Source organism: Pristiophorus japonicus, chromosome 13 (assembly GCF_044704955.1).
Source record: "Pristiophorus japonicus isolate sPriJap1 chromosome 13, sPriJap1.hap1, whole genome shotgun sequence".
Classification (NCBI taxonomy): Eukaryota; Metazoa; Chordata; class Chondrichthyes; family Pristiophoridae; genus Pristiophorus; species Pristiophorus japonicus.
The window spans coordinates 165,675,001-165,697,177 of NC_091989.1; the positions used below are offsets into that span (position 1 = coordinate 165,675,001).

Below are 22,177 nucleotides of genomic sequence, written 5' to 3' on the forward strand. Positions count from 1 at the left end.
ACCAGCAGAGGTCACACCCAAAGAAATGAAGGAACACTGGAACCAACTTGCAGAAGATTACTGTGCAATGGTGACCACCCTGCAGTCTGGAGGTCAGTGCAAAAAGAAGCGGCAGGACCTTGGTCAAGTAGTTAGTGTAAGTAAGATTTTAATTTTTCAATAGAATTGCAATTGTAAATGTGATCATCTGAGATGTCTCACTCAGCAGAAAGACACCCTCTCTAAAAAGTTATATTTTCATCTTTGTAGAGGAAAGTGGCACACAACAAATGAGAAAGAACTCGAACAGGAGGAGTCCGGCAAATCTGCAGCAACTGACACCCTTGGAAGAGAGGGTCGCTGCTTTGATGGGTCCTGCCTGGAGAAAAGCAACTACCACTGCACAAGCTGGGCCCACACTTGAGGGAGAGGATAAGTCCTGCAAATTCCACAGTCTGACTTTCTTAAATGTTAAGTACTGCACAGGCTAGCCATGCTTCGGTTCATGGGGATGTCTCTGTCAGCTATGCCTCGGTTGATGCAATGTGCTATCATTCATCGCAGTCCTTCATCGTAGTGTGAGCCTACTCATGCCACACACCATGCTCCCTCCTCTGCTGCTAACCATTTGTCTGTTCTGTTATATTTTGCAGAACTTGAGGTTAACCCTGATGATGCAGAAGAAGATTCAGATGAGGACGAGCCTGAAGAGGAGAACATCTATAATCCCACCTTTCAGACCAAGAGCATAGGGGTGAGGAGGAGCGGGAGGGGATGGATGAAGACCCTGCTGTTGTACTCACTTTGGAGTAGGTGCAGGTGCCGCCCATTGAGGTGCTAGCCCCTTCCCTGAGTAGTGGTTTGAGTGTTGGTGGGACATTACATGGTTTCCCACCGTCCGAAGCTGTGGGTTCCAGTGGTGGGGTGCAGCAAGGCTCACCCAGGGCCCCAACGTCCGAGGCTGCGGTCCCAGTGGGATGCAGCGAGCTACATCCAGGGTGAGGAGGGGAAGGAGAGCTCGACCCCACTCTCCTGAGGTGCAGGATCTAAAAGATGACGGTTCACATGATGCCAATGACCGTGGAGAACATTGACCTTACGCGATCACTCCTGGACACCATCAGTGGGTGGGTGATGAGGTATCGCGACTATCGGGAGAAGTAGCAACACTCTCACGAGAAATCGGAACACTGTCCGGGAACATGAGAGAGGGAATATCTCAGTCAGCAGAAACAATGTTGGGGCACATGAGGGAGGGAATGTCGCAGGTAGCTGATGTGCTGCCAGTGAACATGAGGGAGAGAATGTTGGAGGTAGTTCAAACACTGTCAGTGAACATGAGGGAGGGAATGTTATAGATAGTTGACATACTTTTGCTCAACATGAGGGAGGCCATGACACAGGTAGATGAGACACTGTCGGCAAACATGAGGAAGAGCATGTTGGAGGTAGTTGAGACACTGTCAGGGCACATGAGGGAGGTAATGTCGGAGTTAGCTGCTGCAATAAGGGAACACGCTGAGACCCCGTGCCTACTGACAGAAGCAACTGCCACTCCCACTCCAATCCCCAGACTAGCCTCTGAAGAGGCCCAAGCCGGGCCTTCCACATTACCGGTTGCCCCTCATCAAGAAGTGCACATTACCCGAGATGTTTGAAAGAATAAGCTTGGTGCCAACCCAAGAAATGCTGTGCCACCGCCTGCGGGCAGGGGTGGTGGAGTCACCAAGACCAAGCGCAGCGGGCGGTCTTAGAATAAGGTGGAGGAGAGCTGGGTGCAGCCTTTCTTTGCTACTGTTGTTATTATTATTATTGTTACTGTTGTAACTGTTGTTAAATTAAAAGTTTTTTGTAAATTATGTAAATGTACTAGCTTAAAAGATAGTAAGTGATCTTAGAGTTTGTAAATGATCTTAGCGTTTGTACGTGATTTTAAGTGAAAACTTTAAAGTTTGATACAAGAATATGTTTATTAAAGTTAAGTACAAACAAATGTTTGTTATACGTTTGAATAAAATATATTTTAAATTATAACTGAATCATTTACATTATTTGTTCCATTATTAACATAGCTTTTGGAACTCAAGAAGAATCATTTCCATTATTTGTTCCATTAACACAACACGGAACAGATCCAAACAGTAAACATGGTCCATGTGGAATAGTTGCCGCTGAGCCTTCAGGCAGCAAAGCGTTCACGGCTGAGCTGCTGGTGCAAGGCTCGAGCAATCGTTAAAGGGGCACGACGGCCCGCCCTCCTCCGCCATCATGCTCCGGGTTCAGGTAGTTGCATGGCATCTTCATCCTCGTCCTCGTCCTCATCCTCCTCCTCCTCCTCGTCATCTGCATCTTCCTCATCATTATCTTCAGCCACTCTCACCTCAGGTGGGTCTTCTACTATCAGCTGCTGCTGCCCCATGGTGGCTAAGTTATGCAGCATGCAGCACACAACAGTGAACTGACCGACAATTAGGGGAGTATTGCAAGTAGCCTCCAGAATGGTCCAGGCATCGGAAACGTTGCTTCAAGATGCCAATGGTCTTCTCTATTATGACATTGCGACATGTATTCCCGGTCAGCTTCCATCCGTTACATGTAGGGGCGTCATGAGCCAGGTGGCGAGGCCGTACCCGTTCTCTCCCAGTAGCCAACTCTGCCCTTCTGGCTGCTGCTGAAACATGGCAGATATAATGCTCTCACATAGGATAAACGCATCATGGGTGCTCCCAGGGTATCTTGCATCAACTGACATGATGCGATGCATGTCGTCACACATGAACTGCGCATTCACAGAGTAGAAGCCTTTTCTGTTCCTGTACATCTCCGAATCCTCCAAAGGTGCTCGCAAGGCGATGTGGGTACAATCAATGCAGCCCTGTACCTTTGGGAAGCCAGCAATCCTGGAGAATCCCATGACTGCCCTGTCACGCATTGCCTGGGCGGTCATGGGGAATTTATGTAGTTATTCCTCTGGGCATATAGTGCAGCAGTCATCTGCCAAATGCAGACATATGTTGCATGTTGAGAAATGGCGCACATGTCCCCAGTTGTAGCTTGGAATGATCCAGATGCATAGAATGAAAGTGCCGCTGTAACCTTCTCTTCAAATGACAAAGCAGTCCTCTTGATGCTTCTAGGTTGCATGTCTGCTTTTATGAGCTCACGGATCTCAGTTACAACTTCTTTGCAGAAACGCAGCTTTCTGACACAGTCTGCATCACTCAGGTGCAGGTACGAACGCCTGTCTCGATATACCTGACATGGGTAAGGCCTCCTACCCATCATCCTATGTGCTCTGAGGTTCCTCATGTGATGACGTCAAATCAATTGTCTCCTCCGCAGCACCATCATGCAGAAATCTTGCATGAAGTATGGCATTGTCAGTATTGCCCCCATGATTAAATTTTACCTTTGCAAGATGCTCAAAACAGCAGGTAGGACAAGGTTCTTTGTTCTCTCTCCCCACAAGGTCTGTATGGACCACACCCAGTTCTGAGCAGGCGCAGTGATCGGAACCCCCCCCCCCCAACCCCACCCCCCCCGCCAACCTCCCGGGCTACATTTGATGCATAGTGCAAGTTTCTGAGGCCTTATGTATGCCTTCCAAAACCTCCCACCCACCTGGGCTTGATTTTATGGATAGTGCAGGCATCTGATGCCTTCCGTATGTCTTCCACAGCCTGCCCCGGGCTTCTTTTGCAGCCGAGCCCCGAGCCCTTGCCCGGGCACGGGACTGATTCTGACGGCCTACGCTCTGACTCTCGAGCTCTGTTTGCAGATGTTCGATGGTGGCATGTCAGTTGAGAAAAAATGAAAACTTACAGAATTCTATCAAACTTCCATTTACTGCATTATAAGGTAAAAAAAAATCTGTATTATGCATATTTAAGTGTTCTTGACTTCCTCCAAAACTGCGCTGAAAAACAATGGCGTCTTTCTATGCCGATTTTTCAATGTGCACTGCTTTTTCTTAACTCACCAGAAAGATTTTCGGGAGTGGCCAGATGTGCTAACCTAGGAGAAATTTGTTTTTGGAAAACTTACATAATTGACAAAAACTGGCACAGACATCAGGTTCCGCCCCCTATGACGCAAAAAAAAACAACCTAAAAAATCTGTAACTAACTGAGTTACGCTGGCGCACATTCCTTGGGAAAACTTTAATTTTTTAAATTGCACCAAAAAATCAGTGCAAATCACTGGGGAAAACTGAGCCCATATATATGTAGTGGGGGTGCAAACTGCATTTAAGTCTTGCACCAGATCATAAATTTGGTCCATGATATATGGTGATGATATTGCAAAGTATTTTTGTTTTAGTGAAAATAATGCTGCCTTTATACTGCAGCCACCAATCTGCAATCAGTAGTTCAATATCTATTCCAGTCTGGCTATAATTGGAATTCTGCCACCATAAGAAAGAGTTTTGTAACTGCCTGTCAGTAAGCAAGTTCAGACCTTTCCCCCCAGGATGTTAACATTTTAATGTTTAGAGAGTGTGAGTGGGAGTATCTGCACTTCTAAAAATGTAAATCAACTCCAGATAAGTTTAAAATTGCTCAGGAGGTCTGAGGGAGTCACACCATCCGAGAGTTACACAGTTATACTCCATTGGGCAGTGTTACGGTTCTGGAGGAGGAACTCTTCGAATCAAGCAAGGTCGTTTGCACCACTCTCCCCGAGAGTAAGATCGAGACTCAACTCCAAAGTTATACTGCAATGCCAACATCACTGCGGGATCAATGTACACTGAAGCTACTTATTTTTTTCAAAATAAAATGAAACTAGTGAGATCGTAGGATCTTTCCCTTGCAGATACCCAAATAAAATCTAAAAAAAGCAAATCGCTCTCCACAAGTTGGTGACGGCCAATGACTCATAATAATAGGAGTTATTGGTCCATGCAGGTTAAATGAAAATAATCCTTGAAAGCAGGGAGAAGGTTAATTCAAAGTACACTTTATCATGGATTTGTCAGCATTAAAATACATTAAAGGATCACCAAAGGGACATAAACTACTGAGTAGAAAGCAGAAAAAGACATGATTGGGTAAAACTGATAGGGAGTGAGTAGATAATGCCACAAGTGACGTATTTGTTTCTACCTGTTAACATACAAATTATTGCCCTCACTTTCTGTGTCACTATATTTGTCTCTCTGGCATTTAATGGATTTAATTTTACCCAGAAGAGAACCTTGACATTTGTAGCTGTCTATACTGCACACTGGACTTGAGCAGTGTTATCACAGCATTGCATTTGGAAATGCATGTATCAAATTCATGAGTTAGAAATGGTATTAGGGGAGTAATCATGAGGATGCTGGTGAAAAGTCCTATCCATTATGGATATATTAATTCATGATAACTGGCATGACACTATCCAAGCACAATAATGCTGAATCTTTACTGGGTTAATATAAATATTAACTCAAATAAAGGGACTTGCAATATCCGTATAGTCTCACTGTCAAAGCTCTTTTCCAGAGATAGTTTTGAGGAAGCGACTTGGGACATTTGGGTCAGTTACGGGTATGAACTGGCTACAGAGAATGGTCGCTGCACCAGAATGGATAGGCCTAAGGCCCACCTGATATTGGGTCTCAGTCCTCAAATACATGAGCCCGGCAAGCTGCAGCCACCTGCTGGTTGTCCCCAGGTAACTCGCCAGCATGGAAGATTTTAATCTCGGGTTAATGCTTCGCGAATGCGAGCCTCAGGTAGGTCTGAGGTGGGGGTAGGGATGCGATCAGAAAATGGAGGAGGCAGCAATTGGGAAAGGGGGGGTGGCAACAAATGCGAGGAGGATGGGGCCAATTGGGGGCTGGCAGTGGTCTTTGGCACTGCCGTGGAGTTGGGAGGAGCACGCTTGCAACTCCCATCTCCACATTCAGGTGTGTATTTTATAAATAAGTTTCCTATTTGCTGGCGGCCTCCAGTGTTCCCTTTAAGGACGGCTGGTTAGACAGTTTTCCTGAACGCAGCTGACCCTCCTCTCAAAAACCTTCCATTAATCACCGGTCCTTCAACCAATTTGCTAACAATGTTTCCATATTCCCTTAAATAATGTGTGCCAGAATTTTATCAACATGCTTCCTATGCAGCATTTATTCTAATTGAATAGCAGAGCAGAATCGAGGAGCTGAATGGCCTATTCATTCCTGTTTCTATCATCCTATGTGTACCAATACCTTTTGAAAGTCCTATACACAACATCAACTTCCTTTCCTTTATCGATACCCTTCATTATATCCTCAAAGAGCTCGAAGGAATTTGCTAGAGATTACCTCTCTATTACCAATCTATGTTGGCTATCCTTAATTAACCCATTCCTTTCTAGGTCAATATTAATTTTATTCTTTATTATGGCCTCTAACAGCTTACTCCACTGATGTTAGGATGACTGGTCTATAGTTACCTGGTTTATCTCTTTCCCCCTTTTTAATCAGAGGTGTTACATTGGCCACTTTCCAACAGTGATTACTGGATTAGAATCAGAAGTAGGAACCTTGGATAATTTTTCCATTCCCTGGCCCAAGGCACTGTGGCTATTTGCCACATCTGCTGCCCCAGCTGATATCAGCACAAAATCGACACATGCAAAGGTCTTTTAATGCTTTCATTTCATTTTGTCACATCCTAGAAAAGGTTTAGAGAGTTTGACAGGTTTGATCGCCATTTATTGAAATCCTGTTCACATCTGTTACATTTCAATGTTCATAGAATATCTCCCTTATAGCAGTTTGATTGTATTGTTACAATTTATATGCTGACCTTGTAAATCACCTTAAATACACTAAGATTTTATGTTTTGTCCAATACCTATTGATGAAATTCACAAGACAACTTTAAAACTGAAATTGAAACTGGGGCTTGAAAATTAACTTGTGCACACTTTACATATATTCTGTTCTGCCCTAGGCTGCTATATTTTTATTTTTCTGAGAAATCAATAATTAATTTTAACCTTTATGCTACATTTCAATATTAAGTCATTTTACCTTTTAAAAACATTGCACCACATCAGTTTTTTAAAATTAAGTTATTTCCAATACACAGAACATAATTTAGAATTGTCTGTAACATTGTTAGAACAGTTGGGCTGGAATGAGTCAGTTTGCCAGTCACACCATTTTTGTTTTGTAACTTCCACCTTGAGGTCAGGATGTTCAACAGCACACTGTGGCAGTCTTTTATACTTTCATCCATATTTATTGGACACATGCGTCCAAACCAGCAATTTCTCAGTTGTTCCTTTATAATGCAGGTTGGAACTTTCGAGCAGAGTGATGCAGTAGAGCCATTCACATGGAGCTGACATCTATTGATTAGAAACCGTTTGTGTCTATTCGATTATATTCAAAAAACATCGTTACTGCTAAATACATATATACATACATACATACATCGGGATTCTGTATTCTTCTTCATTGCTATGTGCAAGTCCCACTGCAAGAATTTTAGCACAGCACTGAAGATAGGAATAGGCAGAAGTCCAATGTGTCATTTATAATCCCAAGCATTCTTGGAAAATATTTTACAATACACACATATGTATGTATATAAATATAAGTGTGTATTGTAATGTAGGAAGCGTGGCCGCCAATCTGCGCAATGCAAGATCCCACAAACAGCAATATTTGTAAATATTATGTATAGTGATGGTATGCAAAACTACACTCTCATACAGTCCTTCAAGACCACATTAAAATAGAGCCCTTGATCAAAGAAATATTCAAGATGCTGGTGCATCACCAAGTCCCTTCCCTTCACTTAAAGGGGAGAGCCACTGTGAGCTCTGCGATTCTTTTAGTTAGGTCCACTGGGCCACTAGGGAGGGTTTCAGCTAAGCCAGCAGCCTGACACCCAAGAGGGGATGCCAGGCTGCCTGTTGGCGGCCTGGCTGAACCCGGGCCATAATTGTCAGTCCGTCAAAAAAAAGTTAGATGGCAGCCACGTTTAATGATGGTTTCTTTTCAGTTAAACTGGCAAAAAGCAGAGAAATCAGAATAAAAATAGTCTGATGTGAAAGTCACTAACAATTAATTACTTAACTATCTGGAAACATGGCACACATGGAACTAAAAGATAATCTGGAAAGATTTCCTCTGTTCTATATTTGTAGGGAAATCATTAAAGTGCTCTTTATAGGTGTTTATGATTTTGCAACAAAAAACAAACTTCCCATTTTCTTAGCAAACCTGAAGGAACAACAATGGGGGAAGACTTCCTTTGTGTGTGGTCTTCTTCTAAGGCAGTCCCTTGGAGTTAAGGATGACTTGCTTCCGCACTAAAAATGAGTTCTCGGGTGACTGATAAGTCCAATGCGGAACCTACAGTCTCTATCATAGGTGGGGCAGACAGTGGTTGAAGGAACGGGGGGGTAGGGTGCTTGGGTTGTTGTGCGCTCCATGTGCTGTCTACGCTTGGCTTCAGCTTTCTCCCGGCAAAGAGGCTCGAGGCGTTCAGCGCCATCCTAGATACTTTTCCTCCAATTTGAGTGACCTTGATCCAGGGATTCCCAGGTGTTGGTGGGAATGTTGCACTTTTTCAAGGAGGCTTTGAGGGTGTCCTTGAAGTGTTTCGTCTGCCCACCTGGGCTCACTTGCCATGTCGAAGCTCCGAGTAGAACACTTGTTTTGGGAGTCTCGTGTTGGGCATTCAGACGATGTGGCCTGTTCAATGGAGCTGGTTGAGCGTGGTCAGTGCTTCGATGCTGGGGATGTTGGCCTGAGCGAGAACACTGGCGTTGGAACGCCTATTCTGGTAGCGGGGAAACAAAGGCGTTTGGCGCTGGCCAGATGTAAGCTTCCAACAAATATCTCACAATCTCTGTGATGAGAAGTTTGGCTTTTCCGACGTGCTGTTGAACTCAATGCAAGTTATTGAGGAATCCCTAACATGAGCTGTTGTGATGTCAACAAGGTACCTAAGCAGCCAATCACAATTTAGAATTCTCACAGACAGTGAACCAGGAAGTGCCTAAGCTGCTTTGATTGCAACTTTTCAAAAGTGTTGGAGAGAGCAAAACAAAGATTGGGGGCTAGAATTTCCATTTAGACTGCTCGTTTACCTCCTGTTTACCACCCAAATATGCTCAAAATGGAAGTTACCGCCAATTTTGGCATGCGATTATCACCGGTGTTGCTGCAGATCACCCAAAAAAATGCAGAAACTTTATAAACTTCCCTATGACCAGGAAGGCACAGAGTGAGAGGGCTTTGGGGTTCTTGAGAATAGCAAACTTCCCCAATGTGCAGGGAGCAATAGACTGTATGCATATCACCCTGCGAGCACCTTTGCAGGATGCAGAGGTGTTTTAGAACCAAAAGGGATTTCGCTCCCAGAATGTGCAGCTCGTTGTCAATCACAAGCAAATAATCATGGCAGTAAATGCAAAATTTCCAGGGAGCATCCATGATGCATACATCTTGCGCGAGAGCACTGTCTCGGACCTGTTTAAGAGTCAACCACAAAGTCACTGCTGGATGCTGGAGGATAAAGGATACCGTCTTGCCAGCTGGCTCATGACCCCCCCCCTGCTAAAGACTCAGACAGAAGCTGAGATGCGCTACAATGAAAGCCATATAGCCACACGCAATATAGTCGAAAAGACAATTGGAGTGCTGAAGCAGCGCTTCCGATGTCTAGACCACTCTGGAGGCAGCCTGCAATATCATCCTGAGCAGGTTGCTCAGTTCGTTGTGGTGTGTTACATGTTGCACAACTTAGCCGTCAAGAGGGGACAGGAATTGCCAGATGGGACTGCTGAACCACCTCAGGAGAGAGGGATGGAGGAAGAGGATGAGGAGGAAGACAGGGACATCGAGGAGGTTGAGGAGCCTGGCGATTAACCCGTGCCAGCACCCCGCCCCCCCCTTTCCCCCGCCCCAACACCACAGGGGAAGCCTCATGGTGCTGTAGCAACTATAAAACTGTTATGTCAGCAGCTCATAAATGAACGCTTTGCTTGAACGTTGAGAGTTACGTTTCACCCTTGTATGGCCATTGTATGTAACCCTTACAATAATTGTTACTCCTCATTTTCCAGAAGTGAGTGAGACACTGCACAAGAATGGTTCAGTTGAATAACATTTTTTTTATAAATGTTGTAATTTGAAATTCTAACTTTAACAAGTTTAAATAAAATTAATTAAATAAGAACTAATTGTTTTCAATGAAAATGTTACAAACCAAAACATTATAGTCAGTAACAACCACCAACAACAACTGTAAAAACAACACCACTCCCACCCCCCACCCTCCTAGGATTCTACTTGCGGCCACCTTTCCCAACGCCTTTCCTCCCCAATCCCCCCCGACCCTTGGCCCTGCCCTCCACTTCCCGCTATTAATATCCCTGGTCCTGTCCACGTCAGGGCCAGTATGTCATGCAGCAGAGCACCTCGAGCTTGGCTGCTGACGGGGAGGGGCGACAATAGCAGTGCTATATGTGTGTAGTCTAGAGAAGCGGGGGGATGGTGAGGACCCATCTTCAAAGTTGGAAGAAAGTACTTCCTCCCGACGATCAGGTGCTGTCGCCATTGGTGGTATGGCACCTTTGGGTGCAGTGCCACATCCCAGGACCATCGATTGCCGCATAGCCTTGGCATTGACGGTCTGGGTATTCTCCCTCACTGCCGCAATCAGCTCCGCCATGTCCTCCGATTGACGTGCTGCTAAAGCGCCGATGTTTGCAGACAATCCAGCAAGGGCATGAAGGAGCTCTCGACTCACGTCGATGCTCGGCCTGGACAGTCCCACCATGTCCAGGTTCGCATCTGCCTGTCTCGCAGCGAGCTCACCTTGCTGGATCAGCCGCTGCGGATTCAGCACGGGGGTCGGTGTGCTGCATGCCGCTTGGTCCCGCTTCCTCGATCCGGAAAACAAGACGAGGAACCGGTGGCTGCAAGTAGAAAGGACCCTTCAAGTCCCACCACCCCTCCCTCCTCCTACATCACTACCGTTACAACACTTTGAGGAGTGTTCTCCTCCTCAACCGTCTCTTCCACCGTCTCTTCCTCTAATAACTCCTCTCTGGGAGAGGCAGGTGGCTCCTTCTGTGCAACTGTAAAACATCATAATGTTTAGCGGCAGGGGAGGGGTCAGAGGTGACATGAGTGCACTTCACTTTGCGCAGGTTTATGTAGAGGAGCAACACCACTGCATCATATATTACCGAGAATCATTACATGAAACTATCATAAGCAGAGTAGACAGAAACTGCATGACATAACAAAAGGTGTGTCCCAAACAGTATATTGCTTTCCAAGTGGCAGAGTATGATCAGCCAAAAATTCATGTCAGAACTAACAACGTTTAGTGCTCCCAGTATTACATTACATTCTACATTATATTGACATAACATTGAATTACATGACCGCAGTGCAGCCCAGGGAATACGCAGACTTCCCTCCACGAGAACCGGTTCGGCGCCAACACACATGGCGGTGCGATCATGTGCGTCCGTCAGGACTGCAGCGCGCTCCTCTCGGTCCGACAGTTCAACCCTCTTCGGCGGTCCTCCGCCCGTTTTACGGAGCTCCGCCCTTTTGCTGGCTAATTTTTTCTGCAAAGGTGACAAAAAATGTGTAAACTAATCTCACAGCTACTATTATGGAACATAGATAAATAGGTAGACATCCCCAATTAACCATCCCCAGTCCTTTTGTCAACGAGTGCACCATTTAAGTACAATTAGGACGCAAATGTTGCATGATGTACACATCAAAATACAGAGGACGAACACAATGAGATCGATGATGGGAAATAAAAAATGACACCAAGCTTTACAACATAATACATTAAGAGTAATTAGTCAGTGAATTATAAACGTTATTGGTCCTGAAATTCTGGCATTCCCGGGTCTGTACGAAGTTTGCGCGGACCCGGGAAGGCATCAGAAAAAACGGTTCTGCGCATGAGCTGAAAACCGGCTTTTCCGATCGGTCTAGTTTCTGGCTTGACAGATCTTCCACAGATCAGGAGCGAGGACATTTGTAAGTGCAAATTACCGATATTTACGCATACAAATGTCCTCAAAAATCTTGTGCCTGGAAAAGCAGACGCATAGCCTACTTTTACAGGCGCAAGTGTTTTAAAAAACACAAAAACATATAAAAATAAAGTTATTAAAACATATTTTATCATTTAAAAATCCTCTCCACAATGGTAAGTTTATTTTTAAAAACTTTTTTAAAAATTGGGAAAATAAATATTTTTTTAAGACATTAATAACTTTAATTTAAATGAATGTAGTTTATATTTTCTATTTTTTTAATTAGTGTTTTGGGTGTTTGGGGCTGTTTCTCAATCAATGTAATAGGAGTTTAGGACCTTTTGGAACTCCTATTACTATGATACTTTACCTGATTGGCTGCCCAGAGCCATGTGACTCCAGCTCCAGGCCTGCGCACGTCCCAACGTGCACGCGCTCCGACTGGCAGTCAGCTCAGGCCACAGCTTCGGAAAGTCGAAGATGGGCAGCAGCTTAGGTAGGTGCGTATTTTTTCTCTAAAATGCCCGCGGGAAGCCAAAACGGAATTTCGGGGCCATTACTTACTCTTGCCGACCCAATGATATCATTCCATTGTTTGTGGCACTGGTTGGGCCCCCGCATCACAGGCATGGCGGATGACACCACCTCTGCGATCTCTCACCAGATTCTTTGGTAGAAGCGTGGTGCGGGTTTTCCGCGCCCACTCCAGGTCAATTCTCCCAGCGAGCTTCCACCCCGTGCACCAACGATTCCTGCGCCTCCTCCGAAAACCGTTTGGCCCTCCTTCTCCCATCGACCTCCCTATCTTCTCCTTGCATATTTTATAAATTGTATAAAATTTATAAATTATTTATATTTATAAATTGATCTATATATATATATATATAAGAATGTTTTATTATTTATTTGTTATGTAGTATCATGTAGTATTATTAGTATGCTTTAAATACAATTTAAATGTTTTTCTCCGAACTGTTCACAATGAGCCTCTCTCGCCTCATCTCCACTAGCAACAAGCCTCACTCTCTTCTCTGCGCATGCGCAGGGTCCGCAGAGAAGAGAGAAAGACTTGTTGCTGGGGTGTGCTTGCCTTTACAAAGGCAAGCAGATCGGCGACATTGGGGGGCCAACGCCACCACCCGCTCTGGCCCGCTATCGCTCAGTATCGCCACCGCCGACATCGGACCTACAAAAATCACGGGAACAGACCATAGCGGTATATTGCAGCGGTTCTAAAGATGCAACCAACGGAATACCGCCAAGATTCGGGCAGTAGCATTGAAGTTTAAAATTCTAGCCCTTGGGGTCTCACAAAGGGAAAAGGCAAACCAGAAAGAAAGATTAACAAACTATTAAACTGATTGTATATTTTTTTAAGTTTTTAAAAATATTTTTAGTTAAATGGATAAATTTGACTCTCAACAAAATTTAAATTAGTTTTTCAGGGCCATAACCTTTCTTTAGCAGTCAATATGCTGCTAAAACCCCCATTGCACCTGATCCAAAAGGGGCTACCTTTTAATGGGGTACTTAGCAGCGATATAACCACGGAATACCCAACGTTTGTCGGTTTCCCTGATTTAACTGATGACACTGATTGCCGGCTGGGGCAGGGAATGCTATTCCAGTATGAACACTTAATGCATGCATGTTAAAATTTGATGTGCGCAGGTAATAAACCATTAAGAAAATATGTTCACACTTGCACAAGGAGGAATTTAGTATGAGCGCATTAAGTGTTCATTTAGGAATAGCACTGGTCAGAATGTTTCAAAAAGCCTCTACTTTCCTGTTAAAATTACCGTTGTCTCAATGCAAAATTTTCTTATAAGAACTTGTCTATTCACGGAAGAATTCTAAGGTTTCTATGTGTGTATAAAAGTCGTGAATTGAATTAGAGGAAAGAGGAAAGTTGGACAGAAGGGCTTTAAAACAAAGCCTAGTGTAAAATCCATTTTGAATTTTTTTTGCAATCCAGCCTGTGTGCTCCAACAAGGATGGCCTGCTACCTTTGATTTTTGTTAAAGAACAGATCTATTAACACCAGTAGAACCATTGACACACTATACTATTACTATGAAGAATTCTACAATGGAAAGTAAAATCGGGCGAGGTGTAAAAACACGTGGCCGATCGGACTGCATCAGTTTCCCGTTTCATGGTTTACAGTAACCACCAAGTGTTTATGGTAGTTTGTGAAATAAAATCAGCTGAGCTGCCCAGCTTAACAATTATTCCATTGGATCCTTAATTTCCTTACTACAGTGTGTGAAGAGATTTTATTCAGTCTCTGCAACTAAACAGGATGTCCTCAAGTTAAAATTAATTTCAGCCCTCGTAAGATGTTACGAAACGTGATTCATTAATAAACAGTGTGATAGGAGTAAGTGTATATGTTTTCCAATTGCATGACATTGATGCATCTCTATAATTGATAACTTTTCTTATTTCCCAGGCCTGTAACATGTGCTGATGCTTGGTGCTGCCCACTGAGTTGCTGTGGCAACAAGAGGAAAAAAAAAGCCAAATCCGAAGAGTTTACAGGATTTACAATTGCTCAAGTTCTAGACCTCCTTGCTCTAAGCACGCTTTAATTTGTACCTTCACTAGTCTATCAAACTGTGCTACGGTCAATGACAGCCTCTGACCTTACTAGCTTCCACTAATGGGTTCCACCTCTATGAGCAAGTGTTACATTGCTTTCCGTTGAAGTTAGACTGAACATCTATGCAGAGGATGCGAGGACAGAATACACAATTACCCCAATGCTCTGCTCTACAATATTTTAATTGTAATGGCATTGAAAAGAAGGATATTTTGTCAAAGCAAAACATTTTCTACAGGAGACACTATTTGGAAGCTAAGTAAGACATGCTGTTGGTTCTTGTAAGGCAAATTGTTCTCTATGTGTCAAGGAAGTTTTAAGACAAATTGTTCTCTGTGTGTCAAGGAAGTTAAACTTAGATTGTGCGTAAGTGGTAAATATTGTTGTACATGACTTTTTTTCCCCCTTTTATTTCCTTTTCAAGCAGTATTTTTAGGCAGAATTAGACTCAGTAACCTCTACACTGCCACATACAGGACTGTACCACATATTGTGTTAAGATTACAAACCTCTACCATCAGTAACCATGTTTAATCCAAAAAAAAGTTTGCATAGCTTCAAATTAGGGATAGTAAGTGTCAAGTGACAGGCGAGTAAAGGACAATACCGTGCTTTATTCTGGAATAGCTCAAGACTATGACAGCTAGATATCCAGATGTCATAACTGTGGGTTCTACTAGGATAAGAACTGAGGACAATCTTGTAAAAACAGTTACAATGTTGCATGCTAATCTGTAAGTTGGATTTTTGCTACAAATTATGAGTGTTTGGCTCAGTGCTGTCTTAAACAGGCTTGGTTCTGTGTCACTATGAGATTTGTGATATATTCCAGATGGAAGCCACAATGCAACCAATCCTCACATTATTTAAATATCTTGTAGCTTTGCAGTGTGAGTAATGACAACAAACTCTTACTTATGTTCAATGTCCAAAGAGGAAAGTTACAAGCATCTGCCTATTTCCTCAATTCACCATCATGTGAGCACGGAGGAAGGACTGCAGGGCTCTCCTAGAGGTCCATTGGTCGTTAGTCTTGGTGTTGTGGTGGCTTTTTTTGCAATCAATATTTTGGAAGTCTGCAAGTTGCAACTCAGTGGAACCTGCCCAATGGTCTCCCATCTCATTTCCCTGTCCTCAGTATCTACTTTAATGATGTTACCTGTCAAATGATGTGACACTCATCATTAGCATGCACATTTTGTCCAACAAACTCAGCTCACAGGAATGCAATGCTTACCAGCTCCACTTAAACCACAAGTCTGCGTAATAGCCATCTCTCAAGCTAAAAATATAGCTGTAATGCAATTCTCTAATGAACTGAAACAAAATATCTGCTGTTGGTAAAGCCCCAGCCTCCAAAAAACAGCTTTAAAAGCTCCCTTTGAAAAATACATAGTCCAAGGACATGATTTTAAATTCATGGTAAGTTATAGTTAAATTTCTTACATATGTGCAGGTGTTTTTTTCTTTCTCTTACCCTACATTTTACATCAAGATTTAACCTCTCCAAGAGCTAATTATGACTACTTTCAAGGTAAATTATTTACAATTTTTGGTGAAAAAAAGCCTTATTTTACAATTAAAAATTATAATATACAAAAAGTGCATATATATATATCACTTCATTTAATAGAATTTTGCTCTGATTACTACACACTTCAAAGCCTTCTGAGAGATAGAGACTATCAAATTCCTTTAAAATAATTTTTTGAAACTTCCCTATAAGCAATGTATCCCGAACTTTTGGGAACATATTCTGTAGTTTTCTACAGAAATAAAACTGAGAGTCCCGCTCTTTAGGATAATCATTAATGTTGTGAGGCAGTTAGCAAATTAAACAATATCAAACATTAAATTGACCAATTAAACTAAGACATCAGCTTCAGCCTTTCGAGATCAGAGTTTGAGTGTGGTCTAAGGAACAGTGTTGAAAGACATTTGTCATAGACAGCTGTCAAAATAGTAAAATGAGACAAGTTAGTTTAATTTGTAGCTGGTATAAGTGCATAGCACAAAATTCCTCTTAATTTGTCAAGTTTAAATAGAGGAGGTCCGCTGATTGTAATCCCCCAATGGAGCTCAGACCAATTCTCAGACACTGCTAATTAGGCAGCTTTGTGGTGCCAGAAATGCAAAAGGTAATTTTGACTTTGTGTTGCAGTGTAAAACGGGTGATAGCAAGTCGGCAGCCTGTTTTATGTCTTTCCTGATTTTTATTTCCATTCATTTCAGTTCAAATAAAAATCGGAAGTGATGTAAAACGGGCTGCACAAAGTCAAAATCTACCCTGCAGTGTGTTAAATTACTACTAAACTCCATGTACCTGAAAGTCAAAAAGAAATATAGCATTTCTAACTCTTCCACATGTTGTATGAAATCGAAATTCACAGAAAAAAAATCATGTAATTAGCTTACTATGTAATATAACAGTATAATTTAGGAATTCAAAGGGACGACAACAAATGACTAAGTATAGGTACCTGGGAAAATGTAAAATAAATACATGGACCTCCATAGGTGTTGTCTCAAACATTGTCACCTCACCCCAAGTACTTTATTTAGGTAGTAAGTACATAGTTAAGGACTCATTCATTAGTGATTTGTAGTTGAAAATGAGACTAAACCTTACTGGTAGTATCTGTCTGACCTGCAAGTTAATGCGCCTATAAAAAATAAAATTATCTATGTTAGCTGCCAGAAACTGTTAAAAGTTCCTTGTTCTTGATCAGAACTACCCAATTTAGTTGTGACAAGTCTGCTATTAAGAACGAACAACCTTGTGTGATTTGAACTGTCGGGAAGCTTTCTAGTTGGCAGATGGAAAAAAAGAAAGATTTGAATAATGGGAAATTTGTCACTTTTTATCGTGACATTTATTTTCACTTGATTCTTTCCTTTCCTTTTCTTTTTGCCTGATAGCTGCAACTGAGACATCAGCTGCACATTTCTGCTTCTAAAGTACCTCTTAGCAACCAACCATAGGGGTTCATGAACTGTTCCCCTGTTGTCCGCCTGCTCTGTGTGCTGAAAGTGCCTCTGCACTGTGCCGCTCATGAGGAACAGATTAGGAACGGAGCATTGGGACTGCAGCCTATTCCTTGGGACTGCAGCCTATTCCATGGGCCAAGCCCACTAATCCTTCATGCCACCCCATAGTATTATTTGTAAAAGCACATTTTTGAAGGCATTACTTTTATTTCAGCATTATTACAGCCTAAAAAATTGACCCACATCAAGCTTGAGGAAGGCAGCTCATTTGTAAAGGTGCTCAGGGAGGTCTTTGTGAAAAGGTTGACAGTCAAAGAGGCAGCAAATGATCTTTGTACATGAAGAGCAAGACAATTAATATAAAACAAAGTATTAAGTAAAGTTCATAATTTGATTAGTATGGAATAAGTATGAGATACAGCAGGTAGCCAGATTTTGAGAAACGTTATGACTGTAACAAGAAGGACAGAAGCTTATTATAAAATTCATATCTAGATCAGAATTGTTAATACAAGCAAAAATAATGAGCGCTATTACAGGCAAAAGATCTGCAGTAATTCCTTGAAGATATATTTATTACTTTATATGAACCTGAAGATAGTCCCACAGTGGGTCTCTTTTAATTATATATAAGGTGGCTAGTTTGTGCAGTGAGACACAGGCCTTTCGATTCTGGGATTCAAGTCCAATTTATGCTAGACTGATGGGATAAAAGCCCTCCGCATTTTCTTCATTCTAAGTGTCCTATATGAAATGGGTTTGAGCAGTCTTAGTCCAGTTTCTAATGGACCTGAGCGAAGGGCACAAAACTTTTCCTAATTTGGCACAGGTTAGTAATAAATTGGCAATCTCACTCAGAAAGGCCACAAAGGTGACTGGTGCAGGAAATGAAAAATGGCAGATGTCTATTATTGGGCCAGCATACAGGTGGCTTTCCTTTATACCTGATCAAACTATACCTTACTTGGTGATGCTCACTGCTGGTGCCGAGTGCCTGAAATGGAACAAACATCCCTCACCTGACCACAAAGAAGTACATTTTAAAAATAATATCATATGGATTAAAAAAAAACTACCATCTATGCTTCCCTTGACAATATACTGTTGCTTTGCATGTTCTGTTTATTTTAAATACTGTTTATTAGCTTCCAATGAGAATCAGGGCCACCATAAAGGATATGAAAAAAAGAATATGAGTGGTCCAGAATTTGATTTTCTACACAGGCTGTTAATGGAAGATATGGTATGGCTTTCTAACTGAGAATGAAATACAACATAATCCTGCTTTCATCTGACTTAAACCTGCAATACATGAAACCCTGAGCATGGTGGGAAGCAAAAACATTTGAGACAATCCCTTGGAGAGCATTTTAACAAACTGTAGTGATGTTTTAAAAATTATTTAAATTTAACAGTGAAAACAATCAGGGCATATCATGATGTGGCACTCTAGGAATTCAAAATAGTATTTTATCAATTAAATTTCCTCTTATTAAATGTTATTTGTGAAATGAATCTCAGTATCTTTATTAGTGAATGTACAAATGCAAACTGATGCACATTATGTTTTAGATGCACATATTAAATGAAATTTTGTTATTGAAAAATTATATATATATTTTTCTCAGTTGTAAGGGTGAAACACGGCTGCCCTAGCATACAACTCTAACCACTTTATTTTTACTGCTTTGAACTTCACAACAAAGGTTCTGTTGCCAAATTGATCCATTCGGATATAGGTGCTGTTAATTACTTCATTAAAACATATTTGCTGAAATGCTTGCTGTTACTTAGCTGTAATAAATGTTACATTCATGAACATGATGTGATTGCAAAAAAAAACTTGTATTTATTTGTGCGATGCTGAAATAAAGGAAGTCTGGGATTTTATTCTTCTGGGAATCATTGAATTTATTTCCACAAAGCATTTTTTTCTCTATCTGCGTCGCACGGATTTGGAATCCCGAGTGCAATTAGTGGGAACATGACTTCTTTTTCAATTGCAGCTGTACTGGTTCATTTCACTTGTTACCCATTAGATTGTGGACATCTCCAGATAATTGCAATCTCCCTGGGCTGGCCATTTTTGTGAAGGTATTTAACTAACGCAGTGAGATTCTGAAACCTAGCCCAATAAAGCTACTGGAATATTAGGTATAGTTTAACTATTGCAATATTAATCCTGTACAAGTAAAATTAGCATTTAAAAGCATTTCAAATATCTTGAATATTAAGTAGCTCTTTTCTAAATATTAAGTAGCTCTCTTTCTCTGCCTCTTTCTCTCTGCCTCTGTCCCTCTCTCTCTCTGCCTGCCTCTCCTCTCTCTCTCTCTCTTTCTGTCCCCCTCTCTCTCTCTCTTTCTCTGCCTCTCTCTCTCTTCCTTTGCCCCTCTCTCTCTCTCTCTCTCTCTCTGCCCCCTCTCTCTCTCTCTCTCTGTCCCTCTCTCTCTCTCTGCCCCCTCTCTCTCTCTCTGTTCCTCTCTCTCTCTCTCTCTCTCTCTCTCTCTACCCCCCTCTCTCTCTGCCCCCCCCTCTCCTGAAAGTGTTTGATCTTTGCTAGGGCACAGCTCCATGGGTGCCGATATAGTACCTGGCCTAAGTGGATACTATTCACCTGTGAGAACTGATAGAGTATGGGACTATGGGAGGCATCGCAAGCAAGCCCTACCCTCTCCTCACGCGATGGCCATACACACTTCCAGCAAAATGTGTTCCTGTGTGTACGTGTACACATATGCATGCATGAGGACAACAAATAGGAGCAGAAACCCTGGGCATTATTTCCCCTCCTTATCTGGGGCACTGGAGCAAAATTATACCGTTCCTGAAATCAACTACCCGAGCACAGGCCGTGGATCAAATCATGGACTTTCTTGGCCTATATAGCTGGTTAAACTTGCTGATTTACCAGGGGAATAAAGCATTTAATTTCTGTTTGCACCACCCTCTATTATCTCTTCTTCTCCATTACTACTCTTTTCTATTTTTAGTTTCATTATACCTTATCTATAACTAATATATCCTATTCTATCTATTTTATCCCTTAACATAAAACATTTAAAGACTGTTACTGTGTTGTTCAACTCCCGAGACCCAACAACTATTTTGTAGATGGGCGCTCATGAAAAAAAAATGATCTCCAATTCCCTTACAACTGGCTCCAAATGTCAATGTAGCTGCATGCCATAAGTCTAAAGAATATAATGGCAGCCTCGCAGACATAACTTGGTTTGATGCTACAGAATCTATATAAAGAAGCACTGCAGCAGCCAAATCGTGTCCAAATGAGTTAGCATGGCCAGCAACACTACAAGAGATTGCCATGCAGTTTTACCAAGCTGAAACGTGAATTGCTAGTGCTGTGTGCGTCACCATCCAGTTCCTGTTCTTCCTTGCTTCACTTGGTGCATCCTTTCTGCTCCCAAACATTAACAGAAACACTTCCATTTATATAGTGTCTGATCATGTTTGAAATGTCTCAAACATCTCATTTGGTGCATTAATTCTCGAATGCACTGGCTGTAGTTATGTTCATAACTTCAGCAGCATCCCACAAACAGTAATTAGATGGATGGCCAAATCATTTTACTTGGTGGTATTGGTACAGGAAACAATATTAGCCAGTTAATTAAGAGAAGTCTTTGCTGTTCTTTGGGCTTAAGGTCCACCCAAACAATCTTTGGTTTAAAGTCTCAGCTGAAAGATGACACCTCCAACAATGGATTTAGTTCTGTAGGGAGCATCAGCTTGGATTACGCCCTCAAGTTCTGGTATGGGGTTTGAACTTATAATCTTATGATCCAGTGACACAAGTATTATCAATTAAACCAAGTTTTAATGCAATGTTGATTTTCATTTCATGTTTCAAAATCTTTATTATAATTTTTCCCTTGCAAGATTATTTTTCGATAGTAAATCAAGTGTTTCATGGTTGAAAAGATCTTCTTTGCAGTTGTAATTTATTTTCTATCCCCCAAGGTAAACTCCATTCCTTTGTATCGGTGTGAGACAGGAGCACTTCTCCACGGCTCAGCTTACTCTCCTTCGCCAGACAACTCACTATTGAGATGCAAAATTGCCCCAAGGGAGGCATAGGTGTAAAATTGGTCAAGCCTAGAATTCAAACTTAGGTTTCACAATTGACAGTCCACAGACATTAGTTACTTTGGAAAAAAAAAACCTCTCTGGCATCAATTTTGAGCAAAGATGAAAAGGTTCTTCAATCTTGAATTTTTCTCATACATAATAGCCACTATAAAGCATTGATCCAAGTGAGTGTCATCCCTCCCAGCAAGACACACAGATATGCAGCAGTTCTCAAGTTTACTTGCCTCAGATTTTATTATGGCAGATCTGAGATCTGAGTGACCTTGCTTTAGAGTTTTTTAATGCAGATTTCATTATTGCCTTAGACAAGAGTCCCTATTTGAGGTCTATTAATTATTTCTAAAATTAAAGAAAAACAATTGGTCAGAGACAAAAACAACTTCCATCATTCCTGTGATGCCCTCTTGTATCAACACGATCCGCCACATGTGGTACGGTAGCATAGTGGTTATGTTACTGGGCTAGTAATCCAGAGGCCTGGCCTAATGATCCGGAGACATT

General features: G+C 42.0%; 1 protein-coding gene across 1 annotated transcript in view; it reads left to right on the forward strand.

Annotated features, from left to right (window-relative positions):
* cdh13 (cadherin 13, H-cadherin (heart)) overlaps positions 1 to 19,459 on the forward strand; it is a 1,269,498-nt gene extending 1,250,039 nt beyond the window's left edge. The window contains exon 14 of the mRNA XM_070898241.1: positions 14,432 to 19,459. Within this exon, the coding sequence (XP_070754342.1) occupies positions 14,432 to 14,439 (8 nt within the window). The 3' untranslated portion in view covers positions 14,440 to 19,459. The remainder of the gene's footprint in view (positions 1 to 14,431) is intronic.
* The last annotated feature ends 2,718 nt before the right edge of the window (positions 19,460 to 22,177 follow it).